Here is a 13,137-nt window from a genome sequence, read left to right as displayed (position 1 = left end):
ACTGTTATGACCGACAAGGAGAAACTCCTTTTTTTTCTCATATTTTTATGGACAAATTATTGGTCGTACTCGTAACACATAAAAACAGAAGCTTTCAATCAATATCGTATCACAGTGTGAAGCAGAACAAATTTCTCTTTGAATCTTGGTGGAAAAAAATCGATGTGGTGTTAAGATTACTGTCTTCATTACATGAAACTTCAGATCCTTACCTTATTCTATCTGAAAAAGTTTGTTTGTAGCATCTGCTGACTTAATTATATAACATTATTATTATCATATTAATAATATAACTAATAATGTATAAATGAGTTTTCTCATCTAAACAGCTGATTGCACTGGACTTTATCTGGCAACATTACTGATAGTGTGCAGAAATAACAGTATACATACATACAGAGATTTTTGTATATTTTTTATATTTAGATTTTTTTTCTCTCTTTTCTTTAAGTATCTAATCTTATTCTTGTTTTATTGCTATCTTATTTCTTAATTTTACCTCACTAAAACAAATTCCTTGTATGTGTGTAGTTATTTAATGAAGTTTGGTTCTGACTATGGTTAACTATTTAAGACTTAATGATTTTAATGCAATGTACTGTATCTCTGTTTGCAGACTGAAATCACTGGCTGAGGGATCTAAAGTTTGGTCGTCCAGTGCACCAAACCTTGGCAAGTCCCCCAAACATGCACCCATGACCGCTGGCTTCTCCAGCCTCAATGAAATGGGTGAGTCTGGATCTTTCACTGACAGCAAGTTAGAGCCAAACACCCAAATATCAACATCATCTCACCCACTTTCTCCTGTCTCTAACAGAGGAGTGCTGTGAGTTTGAGGAGTCACCAGGGTCTCTGCTGCCCTCAGAGACCAGCAGTAATGGGGCTGCTGAGGACTCAGGGTCCCTGTGGGGCAGTCTGGGGCCTCCTGTTAGCTCCTGTCAGGGGCCCGGAGGCCTGGGGACAGGGGTGAGCTACCAGGACTCTCTCCGTCGCTGCAGCCAGAGGAAGAAGAGCGATATGTTGTTGTTAGGTTGTGCGTCATTGCTCGCGTCTGTGGCTCTTGGACAAGACCTGCTGCAGCTGGGGAAACTGCAGGTAGGAAAAACTGTGAATGAACAAAGGGACAAAACAATGTGGGCTGTCATTTATAACACCCTCAATTTAGCATTTAGTGGCATCTTGCAGTGATGTTGCAGATTGAAACAAACTGAATAGCATGTAGGAAAACCTACAGTGGCCACGAAAAACATGTGAGGTCCTCCATGGAAGACGACCTGCTCTCTATGGAGAAGGGCTAATTCTAAGGTTACGAAAACACAACAATTCTTATTTTCAAGTTATTATACACTAATTAAAGAATACTCATTAATATTTTATTCAATTTCTGCCACTAAATTCTACACACTGCATCTTTGAATCAGAATTCTAAAGGGTTTCTCATTGTTATGGCTGTCATGACTAATATATAATACCACAGAGTAGATAAAACAATAACATCCATTTTTTAATCATTGTAAATGAATACAGCGAGGTTGAAAATCTCATTGACGTTAGCACTTAAAAATAAACTTTAAAATTAGTTTTGTAAATTTAATTTTATTTGAAAGGCTTTGGGATAGAGGAAGATGAACAATGTTTTACTGTGCTTGAATCTCTACAAGGAAGGTGCAAAATGTAAGTTTGACCCTTCAGCCAGAATATCTACAATTTTATAGTTAAGACTTCATGTTCTTCATATTTACATAGTTGCATCTAAGACTAAAAATATTAATGATAAAATCAAATGTGAACACAAATACTGCGAACACTAATATAAGCACTCTAGACTGAATAAGCAAACAAAGCATTGAACTATTTTTCACCAAAGTTAAACTACTTTATCTTTATTACCAAACATGATATTGCTAATAAACTGTTGCAGAATTAATACGTCATGCACCAAAATCACAAACTGCCACAAAAAGGAAATTTAAAAAAAAGTTTTATTTAATTACTCTGTCAGGATGTTATAGTTTTAAATTGTGTTAAATACATTAAATACAGTCATTTATTAGTCACTTTATTAGCTATGCTCTGTTTGCACAGACTGTCAACAGTACAAGCTGTATTTTTCTTGGCTCAGATTATAATCAAACGTAAATAGCTCAAATCAAAATATTGTTGCTGAGCAGGTGCTATATCCCAAAAGCTTTCTCACAATGTTAACAGAAACATGAGTGATGTCGCTCAAATCACCTCCACAGTGTCCAGACCTCACACTAAAAGATCACCTTCTTTGATTTGAGCTAGAACGGGATGTTTGAACGAGCTGCCAAAAGATCTGCAGGAAATGTGGGATGCTGTCGAATCAGCATTGGCTGATGATTTTCGTCTGTTGTTGAGGCAAAAGAGTCTGGGTACAGTGAGAGGATCAATGAAAGTAAAGTGATCCTTTGTTGTTGTTGTTTTGCAGGGAGAGGAAGTGATCATCAAAGTAATAATCAGCAGCGAATTTCAGTTCAAATAACCCCAGCTGTAATGATTCACTGTTGTAATGTTTTTCAGCTGATTTTATTTGAATAAGATTACAGCTCTTTGCTCCTACAGTGTTTTAATGAGACCTGATGTTGTTTTCAGGTGCTTCAAGATGAGCAGGACCTCAGAGAAGAGCAGAGGAAGAAGAAGGACGGTCTGTTCCAGCGGACAGGACGTTTCCGTCGCAGCACCTCTCCACCCAGCCGAAACCTCTCCCTCTCCCTCTCCAGACACCATGATTCAGCCCTCCCCTGCTTAGATCCCTCTCCCTCCGTCACACTCCTCTCTTTGTCCTCTCTGTCTGACTGCAACTCCACAAAGTCCCTCCTTCCCTCTGACCCAGAAGAGTATCCCCTCACCCCGATGACGGGGGTTAAAACACCGGCAGCACCACCAGCTTCTACCTTAAACCCACTGTTGGACCTACGGGCGGAGAGCTTCAAGAAGGAGCCCAACCAGTCACTCACACCCACCCATGTGTCTGCAGCCATGGCCCTGAACAGAGGACACAGACGCACCCCGTCAGATGGAGCAATACGGCCCCGAGCCCAAACTCTGGGACATCACAGGACGCCGTCAGATGGAAGCATGCCCATGCCTCCTCCTCCCAGGGTGGCGAGCTCTACAGCTAATAAAGGTAAGAGACAAATTATGCTTTTTACTATGTTTAAGGAACATGTGACTGTTTTTAGTCTGTTAACTAACAAGGCAGAGAGTGTACAGCTGATGTATTTCACTTGAACCTCCTGGTGGTGGTAGGTGTAGAACATTTAGAGGATCAAAAATATATGACAATTAATTCTCTGTGGACCATGAATGTTTGCACAATTAGTCACTACATTTTTCATGTTTTCTAACATGGAGGTATGTCTTTTATAAGGTTGACCTCAACAAACGTGTGCAGTGTGAAATACAGTAATTAACATGAATATATACATTCTACATACAACAATTACATATAGCACAATAAAATATGACCTGAAAGACATGAAAGAATCAGTACTCTTGCCAATTGATAGTTTAGAGAGTGACGTCCAATCACCAGACAATTTTCAGATGAGATGTATTGTTAGTCTCATTTTACATCCTCTGTAAAGATGTTCTTTTTTCGTATTGTGAGTTTGATGCCTGATGAAGATCTGTGACAGAAATGCTTCATTTTCAACAAATACAGTTCAGTTTTACAGAAACTAAAAATGTTCTTTTGCATGATTTCACTTTTGTGTGCACCAGTTTGATACAGAAATTAATACGAGCACTTGAACGAAAAAGAGCTTTCAAAAACTCCCTGCTCGAAACCACATCCATGATAATTTTGCTTTAATGACAAATAAAAACAAAATGAGGTTAACTGTGATGCATTACTGAACTCAAACAATTTTCAAGGGTCTGATTTCTCTTCTTGGCATGCAGGAAAAACACATTAATATCCTGGTTATAAATTATACACACTTTAGTTAATGAGCTCACGCTGTTAACATTCTCTCTCGTTCATTATTCAGGCGCACAGGACACTCTGGACATTCCTCGACTCCCTGATCCCTCCACCCTCTTTCCAATCCCTCATCGGCGTAAAGCCCCCGCTCCACCGATCCCTGACCCGGATCCTCACTGCCTCATCAGCCCCCTGGAGAGACCCAAGACGCTCGAGTTCGCCCCACGGCCTCGGCCCACCCCGGTGAAGATGAGAGCCGACCCCTGGAAGCTGGGCTCTCTCTCCCGAACCCTGAGCTCCTCACCAGGCAGCAGCTGCGACAGCCCCCTCGGATCTGGGGACAGCAGTGCCAGCACGGCACGGCCGAACCTGATGGACATGGACGTAGAGGGCCAGAGTTCGGACCAAACTGTCCCTCTGATGCAGCCTGCCACTCTGTGTGGACAGCAGTACTCGTAGTGAGAAGCAGACGGCGAATATTTCCAAGTTTTTGTGTACAAACCTGTTCCCATGACAATAGGAGACAGTGTGGAATACTTACTGATGTCTGAGCCGAGCGAGTGCACTCACTGAAGTTTGTTTTGAGGCACTTATTGGAAGCCATCCCTCTCGTGTGCCCTTCAACCGAGTGTCCTAATAAGCAAGGAGCCTTTCCCCTGTAGTGCTCACTTACCTGCACGACACTAAGGGTCCATGAGGCCTCTTAAAAGCCTTGTAGTGTGCTCACCCACCTACCTTACCCACACTCTCCTTTAGGAAAAGATCGCCTCTTTCTCCTTGTTCACTTCCTTAGCACTCCCTGACCAGGCTTCATTTCCTTCAAGACTCACAACCCTCAAAAGCCATTCAAGTACTCAAAAAGCCACTTTTTGACTTTGCTAACTGTTCGTTTTGATCCATCTGCTGTCTGTGTAACTGCTCTCATTCCACTTATCACACCGCACTTATCCAAAGACCGCACAAAAACATTCATTCACTATTTCACCTAAACATTGGTTGTTTTGGGGTTGTTTTCTTGACAAGCAGAGGAGCTGTTTAAACTGTTTGAAATTCTTAATAGAGAGTGTCCTTGTTCTTATTTTGCACGCCGTTTGTTCTGCCGGTGCACAAACGTCTCCCATAAACTCTCCTTCGTCAGAGCTTTGTGCAACATCAACTCTGCCTTCATCCTCATGTGTCGTCTCTCTGCATGGGGGTCATCGTCCTCTTCCCTCCGAGACTGAGACAGGAAAAAGCCTTTTCTCACAGCACTGGTGGACTGGTTATTATCCTCAGCCTTGTACAGTAAAAACAGAGTTTTATTTTCTCAGTGCTCGCACCATCCCTGCTGTAACCTCTTAGCAAAAAAGATGTTTTTTCTATTGGTTTGGCAGACCAGGTGTGTTTTTTTCTTTGTGTGAATGTGTATATATAACTGAACAAAATGGGTTCATTTTTGCGTGCTGGTGCTTTTTAAGTGCATGTCATTTTATGTGTGAATGGTTCGCTGTACGATACAGGCAGTACTTCGTCGAAATAAGTCCACAGGTCGCTACACATCAGTTTGTCTTCTTCATGTTTCGATAAAAACATTCCTCACTAGCATTCAGTAGCACTCTGAATGGATCTCTGAGATGGACACAAAAAGGAAAGGAAGGATAAAATGCTACCTGATCTCCATAAAACAACTTCAACCTCATGCTCATCTAGGACTGTTTGGATCTCCTCCCCTCACCTGCTGTATTCAACATCAGTGGCACTTTAGGAGCCATGTTGTGCAACTAGTTAGTCTCTCTGAGGACGATTGGACTCGGCACATAGCGCTCTAGTCACAGCTGACAAATCAACTTTCATCTCCGGAGTTGTTTTCGTACAGTGGACGGTTAACTTGCAGATGGTATTTACTTGACTGTGCAAATTTCTCTAAGTGAGCGTGTGTGAGTGTGTGTGAGTGTGTGTGTGTGAATATGCGTGTGTGTGTGTATTATTATTTGTATGGGATGAAGACAATCCCATACATGTTAGAAGAGTGAGTCCAAACTCATTCTCCTCGTGTGGTTAAGAACACTGAGTATTTATTAAATTTATTGTTATTATTGGAAAGGATTAATTATTGTTACGACGCTCTTCCTGGGATATCTGTATATATTTGTTTAATATAACAGGAAAACCAAGGAAACGACTTACTGAAACGTCCATGTTGTCTCCAGTCTCAACCTGTGACTTTTCTGGGTTAAATGAGGAGTAAGTGTGATATGTGATGAATGATTGCCCTGAGAGACAAATAAAAAACAAAGAAAGTTACTTCAGTGTCTCTGCTACATCACTTTTTTTTTTTTGTTTTAAAAAAAATCATGTGCAGTTATATCAGAGCACTGATGCCCATTGTTTCCAGGAACAGTTTAAAGGATAAGCTCACAATTTTTCGAAGTCTGTCTTATATAAACACTGAAGGAGATTGTCCTTGCTGTTATCATTCTCACTGGCTGTTAAAAGATCCCCTTCAAATTCGCTTTCAATGTAAGTGATGGAGGCCAAAATCCCCAATGTGTCCACACAATCACTTTACGCAAAAATGCATTTAAAAGTGCATTATGAAGGGATCCTCTAATGGTCAGTATGAGCAGGAGGAATTATTATAGCAAGAAAAACCTAATTCAATGTTCATTTTGGCACCAGACTGTTGTTTTAAGACTGGCTTTAAAAATTGTGAACCCATCTTTTAACATAATCTGTGGGTTCTTTTTACAGTCTATGGTTATATCACCAGTAGTAAGAAAGGGCACCGCAGTAGCAGATCAAATCCTCTAGATGTCACCACTGTGGCCTATGATGTCATATCATTTCCAAGTCTGCTGTTTTTCCTCCATGTAATGCATTCCCATAGTTGCTCCTTGACACTGCAATTACCATAAAAGGCAGATGAAGGGGCATTCATGCAGAGAAAAACACCTACTGAATTAGATTTCAAATTTCAGAGAATGTTACATTTTATCCTCACGTTACAACCTTTGAGTGCAAAGACGACTCCAGTCACACGCAGTGTATACAGATGACACAAACACACACAATCACAAATCGTCACACACTCCACCGCTGTGTCTGTCAATTTGACTGCCAATCAAACAGCCTTCCAGACGCCAGCCAGTTACCTAGCAACCCCTCCTCACTTCCATGGTGATGCTATTAAAAGCAACAACAAAGGGAAAAAGGGAGGGGGGGGGCGGGGAAGGGATGACGGGACTGAAAATGAAGTGAGGAAGAGAGCGAGAGGTGTTGAAGAGCCAGGAGAAAGGATTCGGCAGGCTGAACATCGCATGGCTGATTCACAGCTAGCACACACACACACACACACACACACACACACACACTGAGGAACACACATACACATCAGATCATGGTCACTTTTGGAGACATTACATAGAGTTACCTTAATTTCCTGGAGACTTAACCAAACAATAACCATTATTTGCCTAAACCTAATCCTGACCTTAACCACTGATCCAAAAATCAGCATTTTACCAATTAGGGACACTGCTATTGCCCCATTTATACAAGCCACTCCCAATCAACTGGTCTTAAGGCTGGTATGTGTCACTGAAAGTGACTTGAATCATACCCCCCTCATCACACACACACACACACACACACACACACACACACACACACACACACACACACAAGGAGTGTGTACTTTCCTGTCTTCTTATATCTGCCTGTTGTACTTTACAGCAGCAATGACTTGCATCACACGTGTCTCACCTTGGCTGGCCTTCCCATGATTGTCTCCTCTACAGTTTTTCACCATCTTGATGATGGACAGAGAGGGACCGTGTGTTTGAAGTGAGGATATGAACAACTAACCAGATTGGCTGCCAGCTGGTGTGTCCCCAGATCTGTAGAAGGACTCCCTTTGTCTTAAACTAAATCTTTGTGAAATCAAACCATTACAAATTCAGTTTACTACAATTCATGCACTTAATATTGTAATGTTTTAATGAATCTGAGGTTAAAGGTGACACTGTTTCAAAATGACTGACATCAAAAACCATTTTAGGACAGAACAATTTGACACAAATATTGATGTTGAGTACAACAAGCTGCAAGTGTTTAAAGGAGTGCACTTGATTTTACATGCCAAAGTAAGTTTATTTTTGTAAAAACAGTTGCATAATGTCTTGTGTGACTGTGGAGGAGATTTGTCCAGTTGGAGAAATATGATGATGTCATCAGGATTATTTCAGTTTAGGCTTCGATACTCAAAATTTAGAAAGCAGAAAACAGCTGTGTGTTACAATTTGGACACTTAATGCCTGAAAGACCTGCCTGCTACAACTTTGACCATTAAATCTTAAGTTTTTGTGATGCCCCTGGCTTGACTCTTTGTCTGTCAAGAAGTTAGATTGTGGAGTTGAAAGCTTGTCAGTAGTGATGCAGTAGGCTGAGGCATTGGAGTCTATAATATAATAATGAAAGAAGATATGTTTTTATTCATAGAGCACTTAAAAACAAGGTTATAAAGTGCTTTACATGGAATCAAGATATTACAGCTAAATAAACCCAGGGTGTCAAAACTACAAAGAATGGAATAAAATAAAATAAGATGAATAGGGTGAAATGATCAAGTAGAGAAGATTGGATAGCAAGTAAAAACAATGCCATGAATCAAATGCTTTAAAAAAAAAGAAAAATAAGAAGTGACTCTGCAAGTGTATCTCACTCAGTCTCAGTGTTCACTCTCCTCTGTGTGTGTAACTCATTTTTACAGCCAGGTTGTGAAGAGGTGTTCATCCATAAAGTTTGAGACTGATTAAAGAAAGAACTGTCAAAATCAATACAGCAGAGGTCAAAACATCCTGACTTTAATTTTTTTGGCTGTGTAAAGATGTGGATCATAATGAAATGGCTTCAAATTAGAACCACAAAACAACATCATTCCTCTTTGTTTGAAACTTTATTCATAATCTTCATTTACCAATCAATAGTGCATTCCCAGGCTAGCAGTTCAGTAAAACCAGTAATGGAGACCTGTGGTGTTTGTATGTTTAATGGAAAAAAGGCCTCTTGGGAGCGAGGCGAGACAAATCTTCCAGTGACAAAAACGCAGTCATAGCCTTGATGTTTCCAGCTTCATGTTTTTGCTCTCCATCAACACAGAAACAAGAAGGATGGAGGTGCGTCGCTGTGAGAAGCAGCTCTGCGCTCTGGTACAAGTTCCTCAGAGTTCTCATCCACTCCTGTGTTACTGGTTGTCTTTACTGTATACAGAAACAGATGAGTTGGATGAAAGGTCATTCAGAGGGTGGGTGAGATTGGGGAGAGGGTGGGGGGTCAAAGGGTCATTGCACATACTCTGAAGCCTGCTCTGGATCCCTTAAAGAAAGGGATGTCAACAGAAATACCAACAAATACGGACACAGTCACAAAGCAGCTCTGTGGAGCGGCTGGTTAAATTCTCTTTACTATCTCTCGCTTTTCTTTTCTGTCAATAAAGTAATTCAGTAAAGTAAAGCTTTTCACAACCATAAAACTTTCCATTTTTCTTAATTTTTTGTACATTTGTATCATATATTCACAAAAAACTACTTTGACATTTTGACAAACATTTACCTCAAATGACATCAAAGTAAAAAAGCAACCAAAAAAAGAACACAGCCAGTAGTTTCACTTTTCCATCCATCCTTTCTTTCTTTTGTTTGTGCTTTTTGTTCTCAAAGCTACATTGAAGTAGAGAGGGGCCAGATGCATAAACGCACAGGTGGTTCTGATTTATAAATCACTGAGGATGATCCACTCCCACACTTGACCATACATGGATGAAGACCCATCCTGAAACAGCCGTGTTCATATCACTTCGCCACTTGCTCCACTAAACACCTGCCAATGAAACAAACTTGAAAGAAGAAGTGTAGTTTCACATATTGTGTTGCACCGACGAGGTTCTCCAACAGCAGAACAGCTGTCATTACGCACGGCTGTGTGGCTCTTTATAGTGTCCATATCGTTAATTCATTATATGGACTCGTGAACCATCGTCGGCAGTGATATCCATTGTTGACTCCAATGTTAAAGGAATTTAAAGAATGACCAAATCAATCATGCCATTGATTAGTGTAACATTTGTGAATGTGTCTTTGATTATGTTTTACTAAAAGATTCAGTCTCTCACCCTTGTTTAATCTCCATCTCATAATTTCATGCTTTACAAAACACGTGTACTCCAGGTCTAAGTAATCCGCTAGGTGCCCAAATTCTGTGTTTATAAATTCAAGTTTACCTGCGGGAAATGGAGTATGGTATTCATGGTTTTTATTCGTTTGTGCATCTGGCCCCAGGTGTCTCTATTTACACAGTCAGCGTGTTGTCAGATTATGCTCACGATAACAGCCTCGGAGTCAGTCCTGCTATTTATCAAGAGAACTGATCAGCCAGAGATGAAGCTGCGTCCTGCTTTATGTGCAGCTAGTTATCCCCTAGACAGTTGTGCACGTTGAGCTAGAATGATTTAGCACAGCAAGACTAAAACAAGATGGCAGACTGGTGCCATGGAGAGAGGACCATGGGAGGAGACCTATCCCCAAGGGGCCCGCGGGTGAGTGTACTCAACCCAGGCAGCCATGGAGACCACTGCTGTTTGTTGATTTACTGTGTGTCCGCTGGGACAGCAGCACCACAGAGAAGCAGAGAGACCGATAGAACTAAAAGAGCACAGAGGCACATCAAGTGTGAGGAAGGCTCATGTTTTAGCCCTAATCAACGCTACAGCTGGGTATTAGAGCTGGGCAATACATTTAGCTTATATCATATATCATATCAACATCATGATGTGAGGCTAGATGTCATCTAATGGATATCACAGTATCGTGAAATGGAGTGTTGTCTTTTCTTGGTTTTAAAGGCTGCCTCACAGTAAAGTGTAATTTTCTGAACAACCAGAATATTCTAGCTGTGTTATTATTTGCCTTTACCCACTTACTCGTTATATCCACATTACTGGTGATTATTTATCAAAAATCTCATTGTGTAAATATTTTATGAAAGCACCAATAGTAATCTCTACAATGTTGTCGCAATATCGATATTGAGATATTTGATTTTGTTCATATTGCCCAGCCCTACTAGTTATATTAGATATAATCTAATGATTAATTTGGTCTCAGAGAACTTAATATATAAGACAAGTTAAGAAGATTTGGTCATGTTGTTTTGGAGTCAGTAAAACATGTAAGCAAATATAAACTATTATCATAATAAGATAACCATTTTTCCAGAAAATATCTCAGATTATGATAGAGATGTGGCAAAAAGTATGTGGACAATCCTGTCATAGTGTAGCCTACCATGTCAAGTAGATAGGTCAATATTTAGGGAGAGAGAGGGGGGCCTTTCCTTCCAGTTAATGGAAATCTTACTGTATAGAATAATATTTTAGACTTCTGGTTCCTGTTCTTCTTTTGGATTGTAAAATGATGTCTACTATGTCACGGTATTACCGTACATCAGGGTATATAGGAACCCTAAAGGTATGATTTTCAATACTGTCAAAAAATACAGACTCCAAGTGAACCTAGTTTGATGGCAGAGTGACTCTAAAAACTGAAAAAGAAGAAGAAAACTGCATAAGAAGTAATTCAAAGTTTCAAACTTTGCTGCAAACTTTGTCTTAAATTAGAGTTGTTCATGTCTTGGTGTGTTTGTGGTGAATTCAACTTGCCAGACTTTTCTCTGTTTGAGCTGATATTCATCTTGTGGCCTTCATTAACTTTGTTAATATGTATAACATATTTTCTGTCAGGTCGGTTCAGGTGGTTGACTGACAAAGTTTTACTGCACGGACGGTGCAGATTGACTTTACTATAAGGTCAGGTGGGTGCATATTAAAAATCTTGATCCTTGCATTGCTAGTATCAATTACCCAATCACCCGTTTTTTTTAATTTACTATGAATTGTCAGAAAACTGTGAAATGTTGATCCTGTTACCTAAAACCTCAGATGCAATCTGAATTTAAAAAACAGGTCACAACCCAAAAATATTCAGTTTCGTGTAATAGGACGTGTTAAAGACGTTATTAAAAATTAATCATTGCAGCCCTGAACTCACGGCCATTTTAGGGTTATCTTGTGACCCCCTCAGTGGGTTACGTACCCTAGGTTGTGTGCTTTCAAGTTTGTGGCTTCAATATGTCAATGCAGCCGTGCACAAAGCAAGGTCTATTAAGAAATGGTTTTCCCAGTTTGATGTGTAAGAAGTTGACCTCAACCCCAACAGCAATGGGATGAAGTGCCCGACCTCAGCTATGTTTCAAATCTTTTGGAAGGCCTTCTCAGCACCAGTTAATGGTTTCAGCATGAGATGTTCAGCAGTCATATATGAGTGTAATGCTCAGGTGTCCACATATTTTCTGCCAGCTGGGTGATAAATCTCCCGGCTCGAAACTTTTTCTATTTGCCAGAGAGACTAGGAGCGGCAGCTGCTTTGTTGGAGCTCATAATGGCCTATTTCTCCCTCCACCGGAGCCTCTCTGTATCATGCCGGTCTCACCAATGCACATTGCCTTCTCTCCAGAGTCCTATTGACACACTTCGGTCTCTATTTACCTCTTAGCAGGTCTGTGGAAAATGTGGAAGAGAAATCTTTGATTCCCTCTTCCACTCCCTTTTTTGAAATTGAGTTTATCTCTCACCTCGGCTGAAGCAGATGCCTTTTTTTCCAGATATGTTTCCTACACATTACTTATACCACTGCTGCGATCACAGTCTATTGCCAACTTTTGTGTTTATAAAGGGCAGAATGGATAAAATAGAGGTATGAGCGAACAGTTGAGCGGCATGCCATGGCAGAAAGCAATAGAGCAGTTATAATCCCTATCCCATACATCTGAAGTAACTCTCTGGAGCCGCACATTGCATGCAGGAGGTGGGCTTGCACACAGGAAAGAGGAATCTGGGTTTCAGGGAGATTCAGGTCATGCTTTCACAAATTATCAATCCAACTTTCTGCAGAATAGGGCAGGCAGATTTGAGCCTGTGGTAAAGCTATTATTAAAAGCAATATTATCAATGATTAGGCTTCACAATTCACAAGAGAAGCACATTTTTTATGTATTTTTTTTACATCTAGCCATGGATATCATCGATAGTGAAGTCTAATGCTAATATTGTGTATTATCTGTCCTTAACAACACAGATATTGTATCTATCAAGATAC

General features: G+C 40.4%; 1 protein-coding gene across 1 annotated transcript in view; it reads left to right on the top strand.

Annotated features, from left to right (window-relative positions):
- The window catches only part of map3k10 (mitogen-activated protein kinase kinase kinase 10), a 32,870-nt gene extending 26,641 nt beyond the window's left edge, over positions 1–6,229 (top strand). The window contains exons 8-11 of the mRNA XM_053321037.1: positions 617–729; positions 818–1,095; positions 2,617–3,151; positions 4,017–6,229. Coding sequence (XP_053177012.1) covers positions 617–729; positions 818–1,095; positions 2,617–3,151; positions 4,017–4,408 — 1,318 coding nt within the window. The 3' untranslated portion in view covers positions 4,409–6,229. The remainder of the gene's footprint in view (positions 1–616; positions 730–817; positions 1,096–2,616; positions 3,152–4,016) is intronic.
- Positions 6,230–13,137: the final 6,908 nt, after the last annotated feature.

Source organism: Scomber japonicus, chromosome 6 (genome assembly GCF_027409825.1).
Source record: "Scomber japonicus isolate fScoJap1 chromosome 6, fScoJap1.pri, whole genome shotgun sequence".
Taxonomy (NCBI): Eukaryota; Metazoa; Chordata; class Actinopteri; order Scombriformes; family Scombridae; genus Scomber; species Scomber japonicus.
Note: the sequence above shows the minus strand (reverse complement) of the source record. Positions and strands in the feature narration are given on the sequence as shown.